The sequence below is a fragment of the Nesoenas mayeri genome, assembly GCF_963082525.1.
Source record: "Nesoenas mayeri genome assembly, chromosome: 5".
In the NCBI taxonomy this organism is placed as follows: domain Eukaryota; kingdom Metazoa; phylum Chordata; class Aves; order Columbiformes; family Columbidae; genus Nesoenas; species Nesoenas mayeri.
The window spans coordinates 50,989,410-51,015,884 of record NC_137548.1 but is presented as its reverse complement, the minus strand read 5'-3'; the positions used below and the strand labels follow the sequence as shown (position 1 = coordinate 51,015,884).

The window sequence follows — 26,475 nt, the reverse complement described above, 5'->3', positions numbered from 1 at the left end:
AAAAAAAGGGGGGGGGGGGGAGGGGGGGGGGCGGAACCCAACACAAACTAAACCAGCAGCATTAAAGAAATTGCATGCTGTGATTAGTCTGCACATCAATCACCAAAGCAAAGGAGCAACCTTATACTTTTACTAATATTGCCAGCTTTTCAGACATTTTGAGAAGTCACACAGTACTTGCATGGGGGATTCTATAATAATCCGGCTACAGAATCCAGCAGCTATAGTTGAAAATTTTGGCTTTTATGAAAAAAAGATTTATTATAACATTTTGAGGCGTCATGGTTTACGTTAAAAGTTTGAAAATATCAAAAAGAAAAGGCAACGCCTTTTCCCCACAACTTAGAATAAACAATTGTACTTGTCATTGAGTCACACCACCAATGTTCTCTTGTGTAATTTCATACGCTGAATGCTGGCAGCCTCTCAGCTCTGTTAAACCTCTGGCATAGCTCCACAGGGGTGATGATATGACTATTTAACAGATGCCGTAGCTATTAGGCTATTATACTAGTTCAGAATAAAACAGAATTACCAGTAATGGACATACAGTGCCTTCACCTGAGCGTCAAAAGGCACTTATAATAATTATAAAAGACTCTTTATTTCTCATGATACACCTGTGACATTTTTTTCTGAATAGGATCCTATTTAAATCTCCATCTTCTACAAAGCATGGCCCCTTGCACAAGAAGCAGTAGCCACTGCCTCTCAGCTGTGCACCTCTGTGATGAACACAAGGCAGCTCTCCAGTGGTCACACAAGAACTATTTGACTACGCAACACAGTCTGACAACAATGGCTGCAGAAGTCTTTATGACAACTTTCACCTTTCTTGGGTTTGACTGCTGGAAAATTGCAATAATAAAAAAAAAATTATTAGTCTTTTTATCTGTGATAAAGTTTCTTTATCTGTGGTATCTTTTCCAAAACAGAAAGTTACAGTATCATTTTTTTCCCTACTACTAAACTTCCTGGTATAGCGTTGCTGAAATTTCTGCCATCACATCTGTGAAGATAAATAGGGCAAAAAGGAAAGCTCACTTACCTTTCTAATTGACACAGAAAACATGTTGACTATGTAATTTCAGAAGACCCCATCTGATCTAGTATTGCTCTAGGACATAAATACATAAAATACTCTTCTGAGTGTTACTCACGTCAGTGGTCAGAGTCCATATCTCCAGATTTTGGAAGATTTGGAAGTCAACAAGAGATCTAACAATGGTGTAGCACAGTCAGTGTCACCGGAAGCACTGCAGCATATTAGCAATGAAGAAAAACCAACGTCCCAACTCTGAAACTGTGTCGTGTCAAAAGAGCAAGGTGGCAACAACTCTGGCAGGACGTAAAACTCAGGAATCACAGAGACAGAACCTGGGGCATAAATACCATAGCAGTCAGGGTGTACTTGAAGGACAAAAGACTTTGAGAAACTGGCTATGTGACCACCACCTACAAACCCTGCAAACACAAAATGCTCCATTGAAGGAGAAATGTGACACTGCTCTCTGCTGTCAACACTGACGAGGGTCCTTCAGAGATCATCAGCACCACCAAGACATTTGCACAGCTAAAATGACGAGGATCACAATAGCACTACAGAAAGTTTTGAAACAGGGACTGGATTCCAATTATTCTGAAACTGGAAAGGCCACATCCCCATGAACAGATTTCACTGGGCAGGGGTGATGTTTTTGCTAACCTCACATTAGTGGTAGCAGCAAACCCACACAGAAGTCTGTAGGGGAAGCATTCAGTCAAGAATCACAAGTGCTGGAAGCTGGAGGATGAGCTACAAAAAACAGTATTTATCTTGCAAAAGGGAATGTCTCATCACATAGACAAACAATTTGTTGATAGATAAATGAGCCACAGACAATCTAATCTTGGAAGGAGAGTAGAAACAAAGTAAATCAAAAGCAACGGATATTCAGGGTTTGCATAAAGCAGCTTTGCAGATGAAAAATGACACCCAGCAGACATGGAGTAAATGAGTTCTGGCATCCTTAACTGAGAGGACTGAAACAAGTTTCAATTACTAAACCCATTGCACTCACCTCTTTCTACAAAAAACACAGGACAACAAAAATGCTTAGATTAATCAGCCAGGGCAGAGTTTCCTCCCAACAAGACAGCTTATACAGACACACCGGGGAAAAAAAATATAATCATTTAACAAATTAGAAAAAAATAGTGGAAAACTGTGATATCTGGGTATTCAGTGGATGACTGTTTCACCAAAACTATGTGACAGCCTACAAAAAAAAAAAAAAACCCTTCAATTTCTGAAACAACCAATGTAAATATTAATAATGGAAAAGATGAACCAAGAGTTCGATGAAAAAAAGGTTCACTTGCAGGGACAATTCAAACAAAATTAAGAGAGCAGAAGGATTTGTATTATCTATTTATGCCACATCCCAAAAAAGCATATCACTCATGTTTCTTTCTTAGTTGTATTAGAAAGCTTTTTATTTTAAGCCTGTAAAATTGTAGTTCCCACCACCAAATGGGAGACTGACATAATTTAGAAATATTTTGACTACCACTGTTACCCACACAGCTCAGAGTAAATCACAAAATCTAAATAAAGTCTGTAGGCACAATTATTAAAGCATAAGAAGTACACTCCATGCCCCACCACCCCCCTTTTTTGGGGGAAGGGCATGATGAAATAGTTTTGAATACTCAAATCTCCTGGGATTTGGAAGAAAAGAAAGGAGAGAATCAATAGAATAACTGCAGTTCTTCAGGTTATTTTACATAGATTTACAACCGTTTCAAAATTGCATTAAATATCCTGAATTTAGGACAGGCAAATTCTCATTATCTTCCACAAATCTAATTAACTAAATGAATATGCTCCAAGCAACAGCAAATTCCCCTCATGCACTTCTGCATAAAGGGATTCTCTTCCTTGTGAAACTCCAAACCAGCATCAGGTGTCTTCTCCTACACAGGCAAAGTGGTTGCCTAGAGGGACAGTTTAAACCTGCAAAGAACACTTGGGGTTATAAAAATATAACTCCATTTAGAAATACAATAGCTGAGGGCCTCGGAGTATCATCTTTGTCCATAGCAGAAATGCAGTCTGAGCAGTCTAGTAATGAGGGCACACAACTGGAAAGCAGGATTAGAAACCATCATTCACACCAATGGAAAATACAGATCAGAAGCAGACTGGGACTCCCAACAAGTTGCAGTAGATGAGGTTTTTTCTGCAGAAGCAAGTCACCCACCACACACCAATAGGTGAAAGCTACCGCAGCAAGAGACAACTTGCAATTTGCTTTAAAGGATAACAGTAATTCCTACAGAACCACCTCTGTTTTGACCTGATGCGTAACTTACAGAGGGGGAAAAACGCCACCCTTGAAATTTCTTTAGCCCTGTAGTTTTTAACGGTCAGAGACCACTTCTTTGAAATCTAATTCATGATATGCACGTTTCATTAACTCTTCTCAAGTAATTTTAAACTTAAATCTCCACTGGCAAATCCATCATTTATTGATAGAAACATTAGGACTCTAATGGAGTGCGACTTGTGATGAAACAAGATAGGAAGGGATGAGAATGGAAAAGCGCACTCCATTCTGCCACAAAAGACCAATTTTTTTTCAGGAAACAAAATCAGGAAAAAAAAATAAATTAGTTTTTCTTTCCCTCCATCCCCTAATGAGCAATTTAATAAGGGGTTTGGAAGTTGAACAAGCTAAACTCAAGAACAACTGTAAGTAGTAAGTTTTCTGCTTTCTTCTTATTTATAGAAATATTGTAAGGATGGAGTGCAGTAAAACTTCATCCTCTGAAAGAGAAGGAATAAACAAAAGCACTCCAAAGCAAATAAAATACAACAGAGAAGCTCACTTATTTGTTACTAACTTAATCCCTCACTGTGCTGAATCCCATGATTCTGGCTGAGGACATGTTGAAGCAGTAGAATGATTATTATTATATTCTGATTGATATTAAGGATTTAGTATACTGTTAGTCCAAATATTACCATGAAAATAGTTTTCAAACAAATGGTATTCAAGTACACTTCTTGGAGCCATGTTATATACACAGAGGGCTGTATATATCTGATCCTGCCAAGAAAATACTACTTCCAGTTTTGTATTAATAGCCATCTCCCTCAAGAGCAACTTGCCAGTCAGGAATAGATTTCCTTTTAATTCCAGATAGATGTTTTATTTAATTTATCACACTGTCATTCTCCTCATTCAGTAATTATGATTTCTGGCCACCCATTTTGGACAGAAGTGCTAAAAAATACATCTCACTTATTAAGTGACGTCAATGCAACTCCCAAAGAAAACACAACTCCTAATGTGGTACAAAGCACTGTTGTCATGAAAAGGTGGGTGATGCACAAGCAGAAGTCCCTGCATCTTCTTACCTATGCCAGAATGAGGCTGTGCCACAGCAAGAGTTAACACTGTAAAGTAGGTGGCAAAGAATCCTCCACTGCAATCAGATAGGAGCATGCTGTAATTTGCAAGTTGATTGATACTGCCCACAAGAAAGCATAAGAAGAAGAAAGATGAAAAAGAACCACAACTCCCTACAGTACTAGCACTATGCAGCAGCATAAAAAATTAGAAATATTTGGTGCAACTTAAAAAGAGAGGATAAAGGGGTTGTTCAGTCTGGGAGAAGCTCTCTGACTTCAGTGAGGTTATTTCTAAGTTCACTCAGAATTCATGAAATGACTGGTTGGTTGCTAAGCCAGATTTTACCTATTTTAGAACAACTACCCTCATCACTTATAGCTGTGTGGGTATTTCTGTGATTTTCTCATTTATTTTTTATATATACATAATGAATAAGAATATATGAGAATAAGAATATTAAATAAGCTGAATGTAATGCATTTTAAATAAACCTACTTCTTTTTTTAAATCCAAATTAAATGCAAAGTAAGCACCTCTCAAATGCTTGTGGCTAAATTTACCATTGGGAACTTAATGGGTGTGCTGATGAAACATTTACATGCACCTGCTTTCGCCATAAAGAGAGAAAATTTGCACATACATTCAGCTTTACCTCCAACTTCTCTGCAATATGACTGACTGCTTAATATGTACAAATGAAAGATTAAATGGGAAAAACTGGTAAGGTTCAAACTCTGGACTCTTTTTTTTAAAAACCCCACATTTTCAGACAGTGTTTAGCCCTCCATGTACAAGCTGAGATTTATAAAGTTCTTCCATTCACATTTCAGTTCTGTTCCAATAAATGTCATTATAAAGTTTTCAGTCTAGTAATAAAAAGCTATTAATGTGTTTTCTTCATGTTAATCAATTCCATGTGGGGATTGTGATGTTAACACTACCTTACATTACTGCCTTCATCATTTCTCATTCTTACAAAATATAAAATAAACAAAGGGGGTTTGGATTCCTTATAGATTCATTTTTATCTCAAAGTGAAAGCTGTGCAAGATTTGTGGCTTCAGACTCTTATTTGGTGATAAGCTTCTCCTTCCTTCCTCTTCCCAAACTAAATATATAAAGAGACTTTAACAAAATTAATTGCAGTATTCAGCATTCATGAATTTCTATGCTTGTGTAATTCATTTCCTTGCAGATAGCAAAGCAAAAGGAGGTTGTCTTGCTGCCAAGGTTACAGGATTCATGAGCAGGCCTGCTCAGGACTAATGGGGAATAAGTAAAGAATCTCCCTTATCACTCCTTTCACTGGAGGCTAGCTTTTAATCGCATTAAATTACTTGTGCCGTCAGACTGCATTCCTTAGGACAGAGGGACAGACGGAGAAGAAATGCTGTCAGGAGAATCCTGAACAGCCATTTCTGTCACAATTTGCATAATGTTTAGTAATAAATATTACTCCCTGCTAGGGGACCAATAATATTCATATTCACCTCTGGCAAAAAGTATAGCCCCCCATTCAGTTCCTTCATCTGCAACTCCAGTCTTCGATCCAGGCATGACGTGGGAAGGTGAAGCAGCCTGTGCTCCCTGATAAAAAAGTAGTAGCATAAAACCTTCACTTTCCCCCAACTGAATCCTGCTGCCCAGAGTTTCCAACTGTAGAGGTCAGAAAAGGGAACTCATCCCTGATAAGGACCTAAAAGGGAGACCCTGTAGGTGAGGTGAAGCCACAGAGCACTGCAGGATCAGTCTAGGTTCTCTTGTTGAAAATCAACAAATTAACTTTCAGGTTCCATGCATAATTCTTACAGGAAATAGCTTTATATGCAGGAAAAGACCCACCCAGCCACCCTTCCCAAATCCTAAGGCCCTTCCTGTTCTGAGACACCCCAGACCTGGGGAGGGATATTGGTACATCCAGGAAGCAAGAAACATTTCCTGACTTCTCCTGGATTTTTGAGTTAGAGGGCAGGAGGACCATTTAATTTCCTACTTTATAAAAAGCAATTCACAATCCATTCCCTACTTTTATAAAAATGTGCTGAGATAAAATACTTGTTTAATTTATTCTGCCATTTCAGCTTGAAATGGAGGATCAGGTGAAATGCTAGTTCCTGATAAACCAAAGGAAGTGATCCAAACCTGTATGCTTACTAATAGGAATGCATCTTTACCTTCCATGCACAACCATATTCCAAAGGGAATACGAGAGGCTATTGCTACCACAGGACACCAAAAAAGGAATGTTAAGATTTATTCTTAACCAAAGAATTCTTCCCTCGCAAAGTGTGTTGCTGCAGCAGGCTGTGCACTGAAACATGTCCCACCACTATACTGCTGTCCAGTGCCACACTACCTTGGAGATGACACAAGAGGGGTTTGGGGCACCTCACTTCACATCCCAGCAGGTCTAATTTTAATTAAGTGTCAAAATTCAAGCTTCTCTAAATTATCTTGAAGTGGGTCAGCAGGGAGAGATAGCCAAATCATATTCAGCTTAAAAACACATTATTACGCAGGATGTAAGTAACTGCTTGTTAAATCTCATTTTCCTTTAGCATTAGTTTTTCTCTTTATAAGATTCCACCACCACCACTTAAAAGAGCACCTACAAGTTGCATAAGAACAATCTCTGTAGCAAGTGTCAAATTCTTGCCTATTTTACGCCACTTAACTCTGTTCAATCGGTACAAAAGCTGTCTGCATGCAAGCTAAAATTCCCACTGGATAATTTGTTGAGTGACAGAAGGTGAAGTGATCAGCACGTTAGAATAGACATGGGGACATCTCAATGTCCTCTTCTCTTGGAAGGTTAGACTAACCAGGGTATTGCAAGCTTTCAGAGATCAGAAACTTGATCCTCTTAATTCATGTTATTTAAATTGTGGATTCATGATGTTAAGCTGAATGAGGCTTTGAGGAGAAAGATAATATTTGTGTGACTGAAGAAACACACTTCAAGTACCACATTTTATGCCCTCATCAGCTTTGTTTCTCAGTCCCCAAACATGCAGCTTTTCACAAAATTCTGTATAGAACAGGACTCCTTAACCCTTCTCTGATAAATTCATCTTCTTTAGAAAGGTTCACATGGAAAAATCGTGAGAAAGACTGATATTGGAATCCTTTAATTTAATATGCTAATAAAAATTAAAATATTAATGAGATGTATCATCTTTAAACATAAAAGCTGTGTAATAGATAAGGACATAGTGAGTAACCCTTGCAGGCTATAACTCTGCATGGCATCCTACTGAGACCAGAAACAGACACACACACAGTGTGTGAAACAGTGATTTAAAATATCATGTTGCTCATTTGCATTGAAATGGTTTCATAAAGGCACATGGAAAGGGTTCATTTGTCCATCTCTAAACCTGGCTGTTAGCATCTATCTGCTAAACACGACATAGCATGGACCACATACAGATAAATTCAAATCAGGACATGCCACAAGCCTCTCTACAGTGCCACCCCAGCTCCACAGGGAAGACTATAGCTCTTTCAGGCACACAGCAAACAAGTCTATTCCAAATGGCCTGTTCCAGTGCAACATTGCTCAAAGCATGTCTGGAAGGCGTAGAGGAAGGCCTTTCAATCAGAAAAGTACCTTTGTATTTCCTAGATCAAGCAGGAGAGGAGTCTTGCATCTCAGAGCCTCACCTAAACTCCTTAAAGAGTTACAGAGTAATGTTGACAGGTTTGTGGTGTGTAAGGAGTGTGGTAGGAACTGCCCCTGGATCGAGGCGATCAGTCCTGGAGAGGAGCCTGAGGGATCCAGAATCCAATTCCTATGGAATCTGCACAGCCTCACCAAAGATGGGGAAGCAAAAAACCACATTCTCAATTTTTCCATACGTAGCACTAGTTAATCCCTTTGGGATGAATAAAAAAATATAGCCATACCCAATCACAAAATCTAATAAATGAGTGTGTAGAAAAGGGACATATTAAACCTTCAAAAAGTGCATCTCAATGTGGTATGAGGTCTCTCCCTGCTGCTCCCTTAGCAGTTTGATATCAAGCACATTCCAGGAATTCAAAGTAAGTATTCAAAAAGTAATTTCAAACAAACGATAGTTAAAGTTTCATTGGAAAAACACTCATTCCAATAAGTATCACTGAGAAAAAGCTTCAACTCGCATATTCACCTTTAACGCAAACATTCTCCTTCTGTTTAATCACTGCAAACCTACAGAATGCACCAGTGGAAGTATTTTGTCATTGAAAAGTTCTTGCCATTATGTGCCTTCAACAAATTATTATAAAGCAAAAAATTAAGTCAAATGGTTGGTAGACACATAGATTTCAGATACAGTCAGTTTCCACAATTTTTGTGAAAACTGGTGACTGGCTGCAGCAGAAAACCAAAATTAGTACCCAGAATGAGAAAAAAATGCTGAAATGGAAGTGTAACAGATACACATTTCATCTGCTCTAGAATATATAGTGCTGTGCCAGTTAGCACTCGGGCTATTATTTTGCCAGTGAAGTGGTTGGAAGTACTGAACAAGAAATGGAAATACCATACAAGAAAGGACTCTCTGTCTCACTAGAGGATTGTGAGAAGTTCTTTAACACTGGAAGAGAGCAAATACCATTACTACCTTCAAGATGGGCAATATGGAAGATCCAGGATCTACAGGCCTGTCATTCTCACCTCAGTCCCTGGGAAGCTGACGGAGCAATTAATCCTGGAAACCATTTCCAAACATATGAAGGACAAGAAAATGATCTGGAGTATTCAGAATGGATTTATGAAGGGGAAATCATGCTAACATGACACCTTTCTGCAATATGGTAACTAGCTCTGTGGATGAGAGGAGAGCAGTGGGTGTTGTTTACCTTGCCTTTACTACGGCATTTGAAACCTGTAGCTCTGCAGAGAATGACCTCGGGGTCTTGGTGAACATTAAGTTGACCATGAGCCAGAAATGCACCCTTGTAGCAAAGAAGGCCAACAGTATCCTGGACCGCATTAGGAGAAGCACTGCTAGCATGTCACAGGACGTGATCCTTCCTCTCTACTCTGCACTGGTGACGCCATATCTGTGTCCAATTCTGGGTTCCCCAGTACAAGAAAGAAATAGACTTACTGGGGGAGTCCTGCACAGAGCAATAAAGATGATTTGACTGGACCATCTCTCATATGAGGATAGATAGGTAGGTAGGTAGGTAGGTAGATAGATAGATAGATAGATAGATAGATAGATAGAAAGAAAGAAAGAAAGAAAGAAAGAAAGAACTGCTCAGCCTTGGAGAAAAGATTCAGAGGGGTTCTTATCAATGTGTATAAATAACTGATGGGAAAGAATGAAGGAGAGGGCGTCAGACTCTCCTCAGTAGTGTCCCACAGAGATCACAAGAGGCAATGGGCCCAAATTAAAAAGCAGGACCTTCAATCTGAACACAAGAAAAAGCTTTTACTGTGAGGGCAGTCAAATACTGCAACAGGTTTCCCAGAGAGATAGTGGAGTCTCCATTTGTGGAGATATTCAAAACCCAACTAGACACAGCCCTGGGCAGGCTGCTCTAGCAGTTCCTACTTGAGTGGGGGGAGGGTTGCACTACCTGATCTCAATATGTTCCTTCTAACCTAAACAATTCTGTGATTCTGTACCATAGCAAGGGTGCTAGACAGTCATTGAGAACACAGATGGTGAAGCCAAGTTACTACAGCAGAGATTATGAAACAAATATCCACAGGACTCTAGATTTCATTAATTTCATTTCTCTTGGAAACGTGTGATTTTTCTGCAGCCAAAGTTCACCCACTTTCTTAGCAGGCAGCATATTCTGCATTGCAAGATTAAGACATTATGCTAGAGAACAAAATTCCTTGATGATTGCAGTTGCCATGCAATGGAATCTCCTATAGCACTGTAATACACCACCTCACACACTCAAGCGAGCATTACTTGGGTCTTCATGTGGGGAAGTGTGAAGGAGATTTAAAAAATCATAAAATTAAGAAGAATAGCTTGGCTCCATGGAAGAGAGAGAGGATTTTACCATATGGAAAGCGGTATCTTGTGTATTCATTCTGTGCAGACACCTGATATCAGATCATGCAACTAAACCTCTAAATGGCTTAAAATTGATATGGCAGAACTGTGATATCCAGCAGCAGAGAGTCATTCCAGTGCCCTAGCCTTACTCATCTAATCATCTCTCACTGACGCTCTTACATGAAAACTGACATTTACATGAGTCAAAAGAGAGAAAACTTATGATAGGCAATTGGAAAAGCAATCCTCATTGCTCAATGCTCTTCAGCGATAACAACAGTCATTATGAAAGAGCTGCCTCTGCCATTTGTACATAAATCAGTGTCAAAGACAGCACGAACCAGATTTCCATTGAGAACACCCAGCTAGGGGAAGCCACACCTGGCCACTGAATGGCCACCAGTGGTGGTGGTAATAGCAATGTCACCCCACTGACATTTACTTAAATACCAGTCTGATCTCAACACACTTCAAGGTAATGCAACACATTCTCCTCCTGCTTCCTTCACAGTCCTTGAAAGAAAATACATTTCTTTTTTTCCCAAGCTACCTGACCTTGAAAACACTTTTCTTTGTTTGAATGTATTCAACTGCTCTCCTGCCAACTACAATGCATTCCCTATCCATCGAGAAAAGGGTGGACCTGAAAGGTATCTGCAGGATTTTTTTTTCTTGTGTATGTGTCACATAGAGAGTAAAGCTGATTCTCTTCACAGCTATTAAATATCCGTTTATTGATTTTGATTAATTCAAATCTTATTGCAACTCCTTTGGTCTTGAATTTTCAAAAGAAAAACCAAATGTCTTGTGTGATGAATCTAACGAACATCTGGTTTTGAATCAAAATCTTCTTCTCTTACACGCTTCATGACTTTCCACTTTTGTTATTCTCGAGAGACTTTTTAGTTGTTTTCTTAAATATCTTCAAATAACCTTTTGAATCTTTTCCATTTTGCTTCATTTACATAATTTACCAATTTTTAACATGCAACTCAGTTTGCAATTCAATATGCCTTTCAAGTTCACCTCCGAAAAGGTTTCCTAAATGCTGAGGTTAGGGCTTTGTCAACAGAGGCAACATCAGCACAGTTGAAGATGATGACATGTATTGTCCTGTTTTCCTGTAGTTCAGAGTGGCAACGTGCAGATGACAAAAATGTCTGGCAGAGCAACAACATCCTTGGCTTATGGCACTAACGTGCAAAGTGGAGAAGCAAGAAAATCAAAACATATATTGTTGTATAATAATTCAATAACCTATCACAGGAAAAACTCATAAAGAAATTGTCTCAGAGAAAATCAGTAGCAGGAGGGGGAGTATAAGTAGATGAATAGGTTTCAGCAAAAACTGAAACTACATGAGAATTCTCAGCTCTCAAGGATGCCTCCCCTGTAATTTAAAAGCATAAAAGAGGGTACACAAAATAACTGCAGTAGAAAGTGTATTAAAATTGTCCCATTGTTAGAACAATCTTTGTACCTGCCTCATTCACTGCTAATGCCAGGACACTGTAGCAAAATTGTGTTATACTGCCATCATCCAAATTATCAGAGGCACTGAAACCTTCAAGTAGGAAATGTGTGCACACAAAAATTGTAGAACAGAGTTCTCTCTCTGCTTCCTGTAAAGATACATCCCTCTTTACAGAAAATCTACTTCTCTCAGCTCAGTCATTTCCTATTGTGAAGTCAATCACTGATTTTGGTGCTCATTTATAAGAAGATTCAGGGAGTTCAAGATCCCAAAAGATTAAAGCTAATTAGTCTTTATTAAAGATTATTATAGATACACCTGGTTGCTGTTTTACTGGCACAGACAGGAAAACAGCAAGCAGGTATTGATTACCATTGATTGCTAATCACTATTGACTATGTTGGTTTTGTAAGTTTGGGAATATATTTCAAAAGGTACGATGGCTGGTGCCCAGAACACTTGCTGAATCTCATTCCTACACCTGAACCTCACAGCTAGGATTCAACCCACAATTATCCCCCAGAAAGACACCACCATCTCACAGTGCAGCAGTTTTCCAATGAGAAGCTACACTAAATAGTAGCACTCTATATAGTGAATACCCTATACATATAATGGAGTTTGGTTAATATAAAGCATCTGAACATGATTTGTGGCCTTAAAGTCAATACATTCTATGCTAAGGGAACCCAGAACTAGTCATGGTTTAGAGGTGCTGATCAGCAGATCTGTCTTGCCACATTTCAACCAGGATTCGTTCCCTGTGTAACATTGCTGAGTTAAATAAAAGGAAGGAGCTGAAAGAACTTAAGCTGCAAATTATACCTAATAAAGTGGTCTGCTCACCACATTATTCTTCAATTGCAGCTGGCAAATCCAAAACAAGGACTGTATGCTACTGGCCTGCTTACAATCTGATTACACAGTCATCTTCCCTTCTCATTTTGTATATGTAAAAAATGTTAAACATTTAGTTTACTGTCATTTTCTAATGTTGTCTGAAATACATTGTGACACATCAAAAATGTTCATAGAATGAATAAAAAATGTGCTGTCTGTTTCAATAGAGTACCTCAGTCATTCCTCTGCATTTGATGTTGCCTGCGTTTAAATGTCTAAAGCTGCCTTAATTTTTTATATTATTAGCTTTTTAAAACATTCTTTTATCATTCTGCTATTCTTCCTTTTTATTTTCCCCTTCAAATAAAATCACATAAAACACGTACCAGCAGTTAAAACAAATGCAAAACTGTGGGTCAGTCACCAACAAAAAATAGTGCTTACTAGTTGTATGTAAACCAGTGCCGTTCACTCGAGATCTATCAGCATTGAATATCAGCACACATTCAATTCCTGATAAAACCTAGATGTTGAAATGGCTTCTTGTTTACCACAGATGAGACGTGTAAAAACTTACTCTCTGGAACAGTAAGGTCCCATTACAGTAATTCAGACACGAGAGCACTAAGTATCTCTAGGGGACACTGCACCTTCAGGATTTAACCTTCAACATCACTTCTCCCAGTCAGCAAAAGCAGAGCTGAACTACTTACTCACAAAACTTGTAACATGCTTTAAGATGCCTGGCCAAAAATTACACAGTTGTGCAATGTATTTAATAACCACCAATACTGCAATTTAGAGTTTTCCTTCGGAGAGGCCGTCTGAGGAACCTGCACCATTCATATTTTGTCTACTACAAAACCTGAAACACAGGCATGGGAAATAAATCACCATAAAAGTGCTCCTACAACAAAGACATATTCTGATGCGCTCCTGAGATTATGAGTTAACCTCTAATTAGGGATTACAAACCAGCAAGAAAGAAGCCCACAGACATCTCTTTTTGTTGCAGGCTAACTGATCCATAGCCAAATATTTACCAGATCTTCAGACAAATTTAGTAATGCCAGGAAATAAAAGATAGATCTGGCTGGCTTTAAGCCAGGCATAATGGCAGCAGCATCTGTGTTTGATTCATCTATACAGCTCTGGGAATTGGTCTCCCAGTCAGCCAGGTTGGAGGTCGGAACTCGATTTCTCCTGAGAAAAAGCACTATGCCAAACTGTGCAGCAGGACAATATGAAAAATATTGTACTCATTGCAATATGAACAAAAATCCGTACTGACTAGGATGAGATACGTACATTCATCTTCATTTCTGAACTCAGCCAAATTTGGAAGACACACAGCACAAAGAGCTGTCAGGCTACTGCATTATCTAATCTTTACAAAGAGTATTTGTGTTAGGCATGGTGCTTAATTTAGGAAAGTTTGATTTTCCTTTCCCCACACCCATTCCCCTGCTAACATTTTATTCAAGGAATCAATTAGGCCTTGATCAATTATTGATCAAGAGTCCCCCGTGGGGAGCCATAATGCATTTTATCTGCAGTTACTGTTTCTAAATAACATCTATTTCTGAGCATGCACTTAATTTTTTTCATCAATATTTTGCTATCCTTCAACAAGCCTGTTAATAGCATTTTGGATGTGCACTTTCAATGAAATCCCCCTTTGACAAATGAATTAGTGAAACTATTGGGATTTCCTTTGGTGTGTTTGCTTTTTTTCAGCCACACAGGCAAATAAATTCCATTCCCCTCACCTCCTCCTGCCTAAAAAAAGGTTAAAGTGATGTGTTTGAGTTCAAGATACTAAATGAAAAGCTGCTCAGAACAAATAGAAAAAGATAACCAATAATGCTTTAAAGCAAACATTCATTATTTTTCACTGAATTCCCTATGGAGTGAAAGAGGTGACCATCTTTACAATCTCCAGAATTTTTCACTGTCATTAGCATTTTCTTAGCAATATTTCTTTTAAGGGAAAGACCTGAAAGGTGCATTTCAACTTTGACAAGACTTCAGTATATGTTTAAGTCAGTCACATGGATTTAAGCATGCACTTAAATTATCTGCTGAATAGGGACAGATTTAAACCTATGTCTGAATGCTTTGCTGAAAAGAAGCCAAAACGAATTGGTTGTAATTAAATTCTTTTGATGAAATTTCTGCAACTCCCTATTGTGTGACACCAGTACTGAAATGCTAATAAACTAGTTAATTACCAAGTAAAATAAACCACAGAGACATTTCTGTCTTTTCTTATTTTATACCATCATTTATATAACATCATTTTGCACTAGAGAAATAAAATACCTGACAGGGGATAACGCATCACCCTCACAGAGCAATATGCAGTGCATCTCAACCAGAAGCCTATGTATAGATGCCTACCCATCCGCCTGCAATGCTGCTCCTGTTTATCCGAGAAACAGCTGTTAGCTATGTCAGCACTTTCGCAAAACCCTAACTCCAGATCACTGCCAGAGAGATCCTACATGCTCATGGTGTGGAGAGCTCTTTTAAAAACAAAACAAACAAGCCCTAACTGAAAAATAAAGCATTAACCCACAGGCTGCTCAGAAATCATTGCATACAGACACCAGGACTTGCATTCTCTGAAACATCTTATGTTAATGCAGCCCATCCCAGCAGAAGTACCACTGAGGGTTAAAAATAGCCTAGTCCTCTTGAGAGCCTTCTGCATGTCAACAAAAGCAGACGCTACCCACGCAGATATTGTTCTGAAATTCTCTCAGCCTCGCACAGCAACAGGAACAGCTATGTCCTCTGTGGCTAAGGAGGATACAGGGACCCAATATTTCTACCACCACTCAAAATTTTCAAGAGTAAGAAGTTTTAAAACCTGTGAAAATGGGACAGTGTAGGCAAAGTCAAATGCTGGTGAAGACACACTGGTAGAAAAGGCAGGTTAGCTGACTGAAGAGCGGTGCAGAGTGATCACTCTGCCAGTTTTGCAGGACTTTATTAAGCCTGCTGTTTTTCAATAACTTAAGACCATCTGTAAACTACATACAATTTGGATGATCTTATCCCTTCAGTTTAGCCTCCATTTCTCCATTTTCAAAAAGATTAACATCATCTCTGTGTGCGCCTTGGAACACGAGGCATTTTGCTCCCTGAGCAGACAACCTGCTCTGCTGAAGCTCTGTCAAAGACAAACGTGAAAAATTTTTAAGCTCTCTGGACAGAAGCTCAAGGAGAACAACAGTTTCTGCCATAGGTTTGAAATAAAGTTCCTGTATTTATAATTTATTCAGTTTGATTGTGAACCCCTTCCTCATATTGGCGAGCGGCTCAGCAGCATCAGATCATTTCTGTGAGCAACTGCTCATGGGTGCAAAAGGTGGAAGAGATTCAGTTTTTCCACTTTGTCTTTAAACCTGAACGTGAAATTGTGAGAAATGAGCTACACTTGAAATCACGCACATTGCATTCCAGTCTGCTGTCTATGATCTGCATGGCACCAGGCAAAACACCAATCAGGAATTCCGATAATTTTTAAAATGTTTTGAGAAACAAAGCAAGAAATGGATCAATCTACAGACCATATCTTTTATAAGCTAGCAGTAAAAGCTATAGAGGAACTCATTACAACTTATTGTGACGTGGAAAACAAGAGCATTTTTACACATCTCATGAAAAACAAAAGTAGTCACTATTTTTCAATCCTCTACCATTCTGTGGGCCATTTTCAACACAGTTAAGCAGGCACGGTATTTGAGCTGCAATTTTCACAGGGATACCAAGTGAGTTAATGGCCTGATCTTTACTGAAAATTCTGGTCTCATAATCAAATATCACAGTCAGTGATCCTTCCGTGCTTTTGTTCCTTAAATTGGCTTATGTTCCTCAGTTTGAAATTTCAGAAAGGAAAAAAAATAACCCAAACCTAGTGTTAGAGTGGTTTAGTTATGTTCTTCCATTTGTGGGCATTAAATAGCTCTGTCCATAAATCAGAAAAAATACAGACATCTGAACAAACAAACCTACTGAAAAAATCATGTATTGCAGCTGCAAAAAAATAAATATGGACTTTTTTTTTTTCTGTGCCTTCAGGAAAATCATCACAGTAAAAATAAATACAGATGCTAAAACCAGAAGGATTATACAAGTCAGAACTGGTACATGACTATGCATTTTATTAGCATAATTTATATTCTCATGGGGTCCAATCTGGTGTTGAGAAATACAAGGAGTATCCAGCTTCTGACAGGATAGGGCCTTGCTGCTTTCTCTTTATCGCAATAAAATTAAGGTTAACCCTATCGGTACTCCATGGATCTCTTATAAATAGATACAGAGCCTCACATAGAAACTATCAACTTATAAAAATGTCAAATGCTGCTCTGTACTAATGGAATTGAAATAAAACATTAAAGAGAATATTCCAGCTATAGATGGGTGGCTGTTCACATAACCCTTCACATGACTCTAGCAATGTCGCTAGAGTTTGTACTGCTTCAAATGGGGGCATAAATTTAGTCTGAAAAAATAGTGCTCTCAGAGCAATACCAAAATGCCTTAGTTCTCATAATCACACAAACTCCATTCAATACCCAAATCTCTTGGGCTGATTTCTGCCCTCCAAAAAAAAAAAAGCTACATTTTGGGAACTTGCATATGAACATTCACAAACATCAACAGGAGCTTCCAAGTCCTTTGGATGTCCACTTTGAGCTGAAGGCAGCTTGTGAACCAGTCATTCTGCTGCTTTGGGAACAGCCAGGACAAAATAAAAGTGCTATATATTTTTGCTTACAACCATCCTGTAGGAATGTATTTCCTAATCCTATACCCACACAGCCCATCCCATATTTCACTTTGGCAGAACTCAAGGGATTCATATTTTGCAATGTCACCAGCCAAGACAGTTGGAGGAATAAAGAACAAGGAGCAAGCCCAGGCCCTGCCAAAGAGATCCACAGTGCAGCTCCAAGAAGCAAGGCATTACCCCTTGTCTCTCCTATACCACGTATTCCTGAGCTTTCTCTAAGCCCCTCTCTCTTTACAACATCAGACTGCATACTCTGTTCAAACAAAGAGTTGTTAAGTCCAGGGCAGCTCATGAGATAAAAACAACCATTTCTCCATCAAGAAAAGGGAAGATGACATTCTAGGGAATGGGAGCAAGTTGGCTGCTTAAAAGCTCAGAGAGGCTGCTGCCAAGTCACTAGAATGAGAGGCTGTGGCAATTTTGGGGCTTCTCCCAAGCTGATGAATTAGAATGGGTTAGTCTAGGCTGCTTTGAGTCCTAGCAGCCTGCCTTGTCCACCACCTCCACAGCTGCACACTCTTCCACAGCAAAAGAACAAAAAGCGCTATGCCAAAAACCTATCTGTGAATGGCTGTAAAAAACTTTTGTCTTGATGCTTTTTAACAATTAACGTGCCACTACAGCAACATTCCCAGCAATGGATACAGAGAGAGACTGTTTCACAGTTCAAGAGCCCATGCCTTGTGTCCACATGCACCTGGATGCAGACTCACCTCTTGGCTGATATTGTGGTGCAAGCACCAGCTTGTTACTGTGCCCATTCTACAGAAAAAGGAAGAAAATGGACATCATTTACTAGATAAGCACTATTAAGTCAGCTGCAAGACCCAGCCCTGCTCTTGGCACAGCTCCATCTCTCAAATCCCTTGCTATCAGCCAAAACACAGGGACCTCTAAATTTAGAATTGGCCCCAGCTGCCTGCAGGGTTGGGCAAGTCTCTCAGCTCCTGCCTCTCCATCTAAATAGGGTAATAACACTGCCCTGCTTTATGGAAAGAGGAGACTATTGATTAAACTCTGTAACAAGGAATGAAGTATCCACTCCGAAGTCCTTCCACTTGACAAAGTACAGGTAAGTGAAAACTGCCAGGGAATCCATTATTCAACCTCTTCTCAAGCCAGAAACAGAAAATAATGGTTGGCCCCCATTTTATACCAGGAAGAATTTTACATATACATACACTCCTAATTGACAAAAGGCTGGCAGGTACTTGAAAGAACTGCTGATTATATGCATATATATATATATGAATTAATGATACAGGAACTGTCAAAGTCTTAATTTGCAGAGTGCTTTTCTGCTTTTACACCCAAAATCAATATTACTTTCTTCTGATATGCTAGTGTTAATGTAGATTGTTCCTTCACTGATTTTCAAAGGAACTGCATAAACTGAATTACTGTGATGGACTTGTCGAGGTTAGCTACTTCTCCATACCAGTATCTGTGTCAATACTGTTCTTTACATCAGGAACGTCAGCACACAAATTCTAAGCATGCTGTACAAAACCACTAGTTTTCAGCTGCTGCTCTTTTATTTATTCTGTAGTCAGGAATGTAAGTGTAACACAACCTATTGATTTCCTCAGTATAAGGCCATGGATTTAAAGTAATACAGGAACATTAAAAGCCTTAAATTTGATCATGCACAATATACAAGACTACAGCAATTTCTTAACTCAGTAAAACTGCACTTGAACTAGAGCCCATATTTTAGACTCTATTTTGATCTTACAGACAACTGCAGTGTACCTCCTGCATCAACCTACACTACATGACTCAGGGAAATGTTAAATTTCCTGATTTCTTTTTAAGAACAAATAAAGCCCGCTACAAATCAACTGGTTAAAGGAGGGAGGGAATCCTTCCTGACACTTTTTCCACTATTCCTACCTCTGAAGAGTGAGGACCAACATTCTCCGAGACACTCTTGTCAACATAACAGCACTGGTTGCTTTATGAATAAAAATGTTTCTTTTTTTCTTTTCTTTCCTCTATACCTACATATTTATTGAACTATCAACCTCAAAAACAGCCAACAACAGGAAATTCTACAAGACAATGATGTGGAGCATAAGGAATATTTATCTTCTAAACCTACTCCTTCATATTTTTAAGTATTTATTCTGTGTTCAGGACAGGTCTTTAGTATGTCATTATTTTACGAACTGCTATAATTTCTCTTCTTAAGATATCTTAAGCAGGAGATCTCTTTCTTTCTCCAAACTCACTCAAGGTAGTCACCATAATCCCTCTTCATAACTGCTCTCTCCCACCTTTCTAGCGCTTCTAATAGTTTCTGTTACCCTTCACCCAAATGAAGTAACCAAAACTCAATTTTAAATTCACAGTGAGGCGAGTCCATCAATTTATACAATGACATGATAATATTTTATAAGTGATTCTCTTTCTAAATATACTCTAAGTGTTGTATGCAGGTTTTGGAGGCCCATTGCATATTAAGTAGATGTCTTTATTAAGCTGTCATGTGTGACGTGTGGATCTTTCTCCCAAGAGGTTACAGAGGTTACTCAGAATCCAATAATTCATACAAATAATTTTAAATTGCCCTTTCTACTTTAATTATCTTGCAAGTTAATTCCATGTTCCAGCTACAGCATGCTGTCCAGCAACCTAGCTCTTCTCAGTCCTTCAGAAGTGCACCTGACAATCACTCACAGGGTTCATTAATTAATTTGGAGACTGTCTAGAAAGTAATGTTGAAATCTTACCCTCATTTGGGTTATTGATAAACATACCGAATATAACTAGGTCTACCGTTAATTTTATTTTGATGTTTTCTGTAATTTTAATTTTAAATTATTTTTTGCCATTTGTCTTTGCATTCTGGATGAAGCTCTTTATCGGTCATCTACCTGATGACTGCTAATTCATGGCAAAATTTTGCCACCTACCCTGTGATTTTCAAGCTCCCTTAGTCTTCAGTTGAAGAGATTTGACTGACAATTTTCATTGAATAGGCAGGTTAAACAGGATTATGCCCTTATTTTGAGTTATTCGTATAAGATTATTTTTTTTAGAAAAATTACTTTAAGGACAGAGATAATGCAGATAGGCAATCTTGCACTTACAACAGAAATACAAATAGCTAGTAGATGAGGGAAAGGCTGTGGATGTTGTGTACTTAGACTCCAGTAAAACCTTTGACACAGTATCCCACAGCATCCTCCTGGAGAAGCTGGCAGCTCATGGCCTGGATGGGTGTATCTGTGATGGATAAACAACTGGCCGGATGGCCGGGCCCACATAGTTGTGGTGAACGGAGACAAATCCAGTTGGCAGCTGGTCATGAGTGGTGCTCCCCAGGGCTCAGTATTTGGGCCAGTTCTGTTTAATCTCTTTATCAATGATCTGGACAGGGGGATTGAGTGCACCCTTAGTAAATTTGCAGATGACACCAAGTTAGGTGGGCATGTTGATCTGCTGGAGGGTAGGAAAGCCACACAGAGGGATCTGGACCAGCTGGATCGTTGCGCTGAGGTCAGTTGTGTGAGGTTCAACAAGGCCAAGTGCAGGTCCTGCACTTGGGTCACAACAAGCCCAGGCAGCACTACAGGCTCAGGGGAGAGCGGCTGGAAAGCTGCCTGGTGGAAAGAATCTGGGGGTATTGATTGACAGCCGTGTGAATATGAGCCAGCAGTGTGCCCAGGTGGCCAAAAAGGCCACCAGCATCCTGGCTTGTATCAGGAATAGTGTGGCCACCAGGACTAGAGAAGTGATTGTGCCACTGTACTCGGCCCTGGTGAGGCCCCACCTTGAATACTGTGTTCAGTTTTGGGCCCCTCATCATAATAATGACACTGAAATACTAGAGAGAGTGCAGAGGAGGTGACAAAGTTGGTGAGGGCCCTGGAGCACAAGTCTTATGAGGAGCAGCTGAGGGAACTGGGGCCCTGGAGCACAAGTCTTATGAGGAGCAGCTGAGGGAACTGGGGCTGTTTAGTCTGGAGAAAGGGAAGATGAGGAGAGACCTTATCATTGTCTACAACTACCTGAAAGGAGGCTGTAGCATGGAGGGTGTTGGTCTCTTCTCCCAAGTAGGAAGAGATAGGACAAGAGGAAATGGCCTCAAGTTGTGCCAGGAGAGGTTTAGATTGGATATTAAGAAAAAATTCTTTGTGGAAAGTGTTGTCAGGCATTGAAACAGGTTGCCTGAGGAACTGGTGGAGTCACCATCCCTGGAGGTTTTTAAAAGGCATTTAGACGAGGTTCTTAGGGACATGGTTTAGTGCCAGAGTGAGGTTATGGTTGGACTCAATGACCCTGAGGGTCTCTTCCGACCAAAACAATTCTAGGACCCTACGATTCTAAATTAAGCACAGGAACAAAGGTCAAACATAAGTAAAATTTGAAACCACAAACAAAAGCTTTGTTTATTAAACTTCTATGCATTTACTTAGGCTTTCAACTAGAATCTAAGTATACATGTGCTGCAAGGAGCAACTTGGAAAGATAATTAATTGCGTACCTTTGACTGTGCTAAGGACATTTCCTTTGTAAAAACATAAAAGTTGCTCTTAAATTGTAAACATAATTCTTAAAAATCCTATTCATTTTGGTGGGTGTTTCTTCCTACATGTTCCTAGTAAGGCTCGTTGGCTTCTTTGATTTTTCGGGGGGGCAGCTTCTGAAGTTTGGTGTGGGGATTTTTTGTGTGTGGTTTTTTTGGTTGGTTGGGCTGGGTTTTTGTGTTTGTAGGTTTGTTTGTTTTTGTTTTGTTGTTGGTTTTGTTTTTGTTGTTGTTGTTCGTTGAGGAGTATGTGTGTTGCTTTTGTTTCTAAATGGCAGATGCACTTGGCAATATCTGTGACCTTGAGTTGTACACATGAGCAAGCAAGAGAGCCCAGTCCTGCAAGGCTGTTTATGTATTCTGAGATAGCTCCTTCTGAGAGGGGTGTCTCACGGAAGACAGAAACACGATGCGCATACCAAGCCAAGTGCTTCATGATTTATTTATAGGGAAAAGGGGCATAAAAATTTGCTCAAGGGGAAAGAAATATGAAGAATCTGACTTACCTTGTCAGTGTAGACGAAGAACAGAATCACAACAGTGAGCTCCAACAGAAATATAATTAACAGCATGATAAAAAACTGTCAAGAGAAGAAGGGAGAAAAAACAAAGGGCAAAACCCATCAACATCTATTTCAGCTTTTTCTGGATGCACAATAAGTACATTCAGCAGATCATGCAGAATGGGGAGCGGATGTCATACAGGCAGCAAGATGTGAAGCTGCTGTGTTACAGCAAACAGAAGGCACACGACATGCAACAACTGAAAAAGCCCATAAAAGACTGGTCGGGAAACACAACAGTATCTGGGCATAGGTACGGCTCATTTGTAGCACTTATTTCAGTAGAACAGCATAAAATCCCACAAAGATCTGTCCCCTGAGCAGGACTATTTGACACTAACCAGTGAGGACACTTTCCAGGCTAGGTTTTCTTTATTTTTTACCCCATCATCTCTTTCTAATTAACAAGATATCAGCAAAATCCACAGCTTAGACTTCCTATTGCAAGAGAAGGTACCCTGGCCCGTAAACCATAGTGTCATAGTCCTCTCAAGGGAAATTGCAGGACAAGTGACATGCACGCCAAAAAGCTTGTATACCAAATTAGCTTTATAGGCAATTTTGGGTAGCTACACAAATCACCCATGGGTTTCAACTAGAAGAGGCTGATTAGTACTGAAGACATCAAAGCAAAGTCAGTTCATCTTTTTTTCTCCTCAAAAGCCACAGAACTGTCTAAAGGCCAGTAGTCAAAAGCTCAAAGGAGTGTATAAAAGACTTTTAACAAAGGGATTTCAAGTAGATTCTCTAAAACCCTCAGCTCTGATTGACTTCAGTGAGAGGAGCTGTTGGCAATGCCAAACAGTTCTGAAAAACCATATCCCCTGCTTTTTGTTAAGATGCTGGAAGTGTCTGCAGCGCAGGTCTGCAGCAGCATCAACACAGTGGTTGCACAGACTTTAGAAGAAGCACTATCAGAACATTAAATGAAACTGAGTTTTCCAAAGATGGGTAAAGGAAAGAGCAATTTTGGAAACATTTCAGGCTCAGGAAAAGGTCCTGCTCCCTATAGCACAAACTCCATACACTTAGCAGCCTGCAAGGCTAGAATTCTAATACTGAGCAACATTGACTTAATTGAAATCCTATCCCAAGAGAAAAACATGGTTAGTGTCTCTTTAGCTTCAACCACGAGGCTGCAAACCTATGAAAGTTTAATAGCTACAAAGCCTTATCAGAGCTTCTTCACTGCCTGGTAAGTCAAAACCAAACCTTTGAACCTGTGATTTTCTATGATTGAATGGAGGGCAAAAGGTCAAGAAGGGGAAATACCTTTCTCCACTAGTACAATTACACTGTCTACAGAACTCATTACATTTTGACCCGCAAGTCTTAAAGTTTATTTTCTAATCTTCATCACTAGCATCTTCACACCTGCCTGACCCTAATACTGGATCGTATTACTGTCCAGTTTTGATTCACAGAACTCATTCATGCTTGTGGTCCAAGCTAATTTCCATATCATTACCATTCAATACTGACCTTCTCTATGGCTTTGCAAGCCAGCCTTGGTGCAGCTTGCTTATTTTTTACATTTACGATTTTAGCCTGCTTACATAGAATTAATTGAAAAAGAACAAAGCACAGCACTCTTCGCAAAGATGCACAGACACTTTGCTACATTTTATTTTGCTGTGGGGTACTTTTTGGATCATCCATAAAACATGGCTTTTCCAAAATGTCCATGCAAACACCACTGTCTCCTGTGAAATTCACTGGTATACCCTGGATTAAATCAGGCAATTTCTACAACAAAGGAAGGACTCGTACCCATTACAAACAGTGATCATCATTTGCTACCACAGGACTCCAATTTTGTCAGCAAATAATTTTGCCAAAGCCTGATTGTCTATGCTTATATATTCTGAGCTTGTTTCTGTCCAAAGGATAAAAGCTTTTGGAAGAACTTCAAAAATGGCACCTCAATTACTTCTAAGAATGAAGCAGGACAAAGTATGTTACTCTGCCCAGGTTAAGTTTCTGGTGGCTTAATTCAAAATCCTCTCATGCTCCAGTATTTAGAGCAGGGACCTGAAACAAAGTGCACCACCATTTCAGGCACATGCCTTTTGTCTTACCCAACTATGAGGGGATTTTTGTGGGGAAGTTATTAGCCTTCAAAAAACTGCATTTCAAACATCCCACATCCTTCCCACAGCTCGCAGCATGACCAGACAACTCACAAACCATTCCACAGAGCATCTTCCCCTCTCCTGTGGCATCCGCACATGCAGGCAATGCCTTTCTGCTGTCCTCTCGGAGCCAACAGCCTCCAGTCCCACTTCACACGATATCACCTCGAATACTGGTTATTGCTGGGAATCAGAGAAACATTCAGGGACCTGTGCTTTGAAGAAAGCTTTTCCTCCCTTCTCTGCACTCACCAGACACAGAGGCAGTAAAGACAAAGCCACTGAATGACTTCGAGGAAAAAAGAGGAACCTGAGGAAGAATGTTTTAAGAGCAGATGGGGAATGGTTTGGTTCAGAATACAATCTGCCTGCCAGTTTTAGAGAAACTGGACCTACTGGAACTAGCCGATCTGGGCAGGACACACCAGAGGAAAAGGCAAGGCCTGTGCAGTGGCAGGGGATGCCTGTCATGTGGATACCCAGGAGGAGCTACGCCTTTGAGAGGATCGTGGCCTGGTGAGGACACCACGCTGGGGCCATGAAAAAAAATAGCAAGAAACAAAGAGTGGCAGAAAAAGGAAAGCATCCCATATTGAGACCCATAACAAGTATAATGTGCAGGGAGTGGACTGGAGACTGGCAAGGTGCGAGGAAAGGTGTCTGGAGGGAAGCTGAGGTGTTTTCTCAAGTGTGTAATTGTTTGTCATTATTTCTTAATACCAGAACCAGTAATTAAAAGTTTATCTTAATTGGCAATAAATTAAGCGTAATTTCATTATTCGACAGTGTTCTCCCCTGCAACATCAAGTCATATATAACAGCCCTTCTAAAACCCTCCATCTTAGGATCAGAGCAGCAGAAGCCCATGGGCTGGATCCCTTGGTGAGACCATGATGGTGCCTTCTTCAGTTCATGCTAGAGAAACAGGCATGGCATTGCCATCGTAGAAGATACTAAAACTGAAGTCAAACACTCAAAATTTAGGAAATCTCAGAATAAATGTTATCTCAGTGATAATTACGTACCATGTCTAAATCTTTCCCTACACAGGCTTAGAGGTTCCTCCACAGTGTTACTAGTGGGAACTGGGTTTCATGCACTGCAGCTTTTGGTAGTCACATAGTGAACCAAAATTAATGTACACTGTTCAGAAAGTCAAAACCTAGATAAACAGGATTATGATTTTTTTCTCCATAGCAAAATATTTTCCTTTTTAAATAAAACCTCTAGTTTTACCTTTCTTACTATTTGCATTCATTCACAAAAAGTACAGTTATATCACAGATAACTAACACATATTAGTAATCCCACTGTGTGCAGGCAGTAGAGACATGCACTGTATTTTTTATTGCAAAGGTAAATTAGGTGAGGTCAACCTCAAAGTGGAGGCTTCAAATTCACCCCCTGGTAAAAGCTATAAGCACATGTCAGCATATTTATGATCCCACTCTGAAGAAGAACCCTACCTGAACCCAAACCAACATGTCAGAAAGTAAAAATCAAGGCTTCACATTGAGCTGGCCACAAGGCATAACCTACACACATCAGTGCATCTTCTGACCCATGAGACTAAAGTGTATGTACAGACGCATGCACAACCTGCTCCTCTGTTTCTGTAGCACCTTCCAATAAAAGTTCACTTTCAGTTCCATCCTCAGTATCATCCCAAAGGGAATGATGCCCATGTGGCACATCCCATTCAAATTTAAAAGGGAGAAACGTAAGA

At 39.6% G+C, this 26,475-nt stretch overlaps 1 protein-coding gene across 1 annotated transcript in view; it reads right to left on the bottom strand.

Moving 5' to 3' along the window:
- TSPAN4 (tetraspanin 4) overlaps positions 1-26,475 on the bottom strand; it is a gene marked incomplete at both ends in the record, with an annotated part of 201,553 nt that overhangs the window by 26,744 nt on the left and 148,334 nt on the right. Inside the window, one exon of the mRNA XM_080344800.1 lies at positions 22,561-22,635. Coding sequence (XP_080200926.1) covers positions 22,561-22,635 — 75 coding nt within the window. The remainder of the gene's footprint in view (positions 1-22,560; positions 22,636-26,475) is intronic.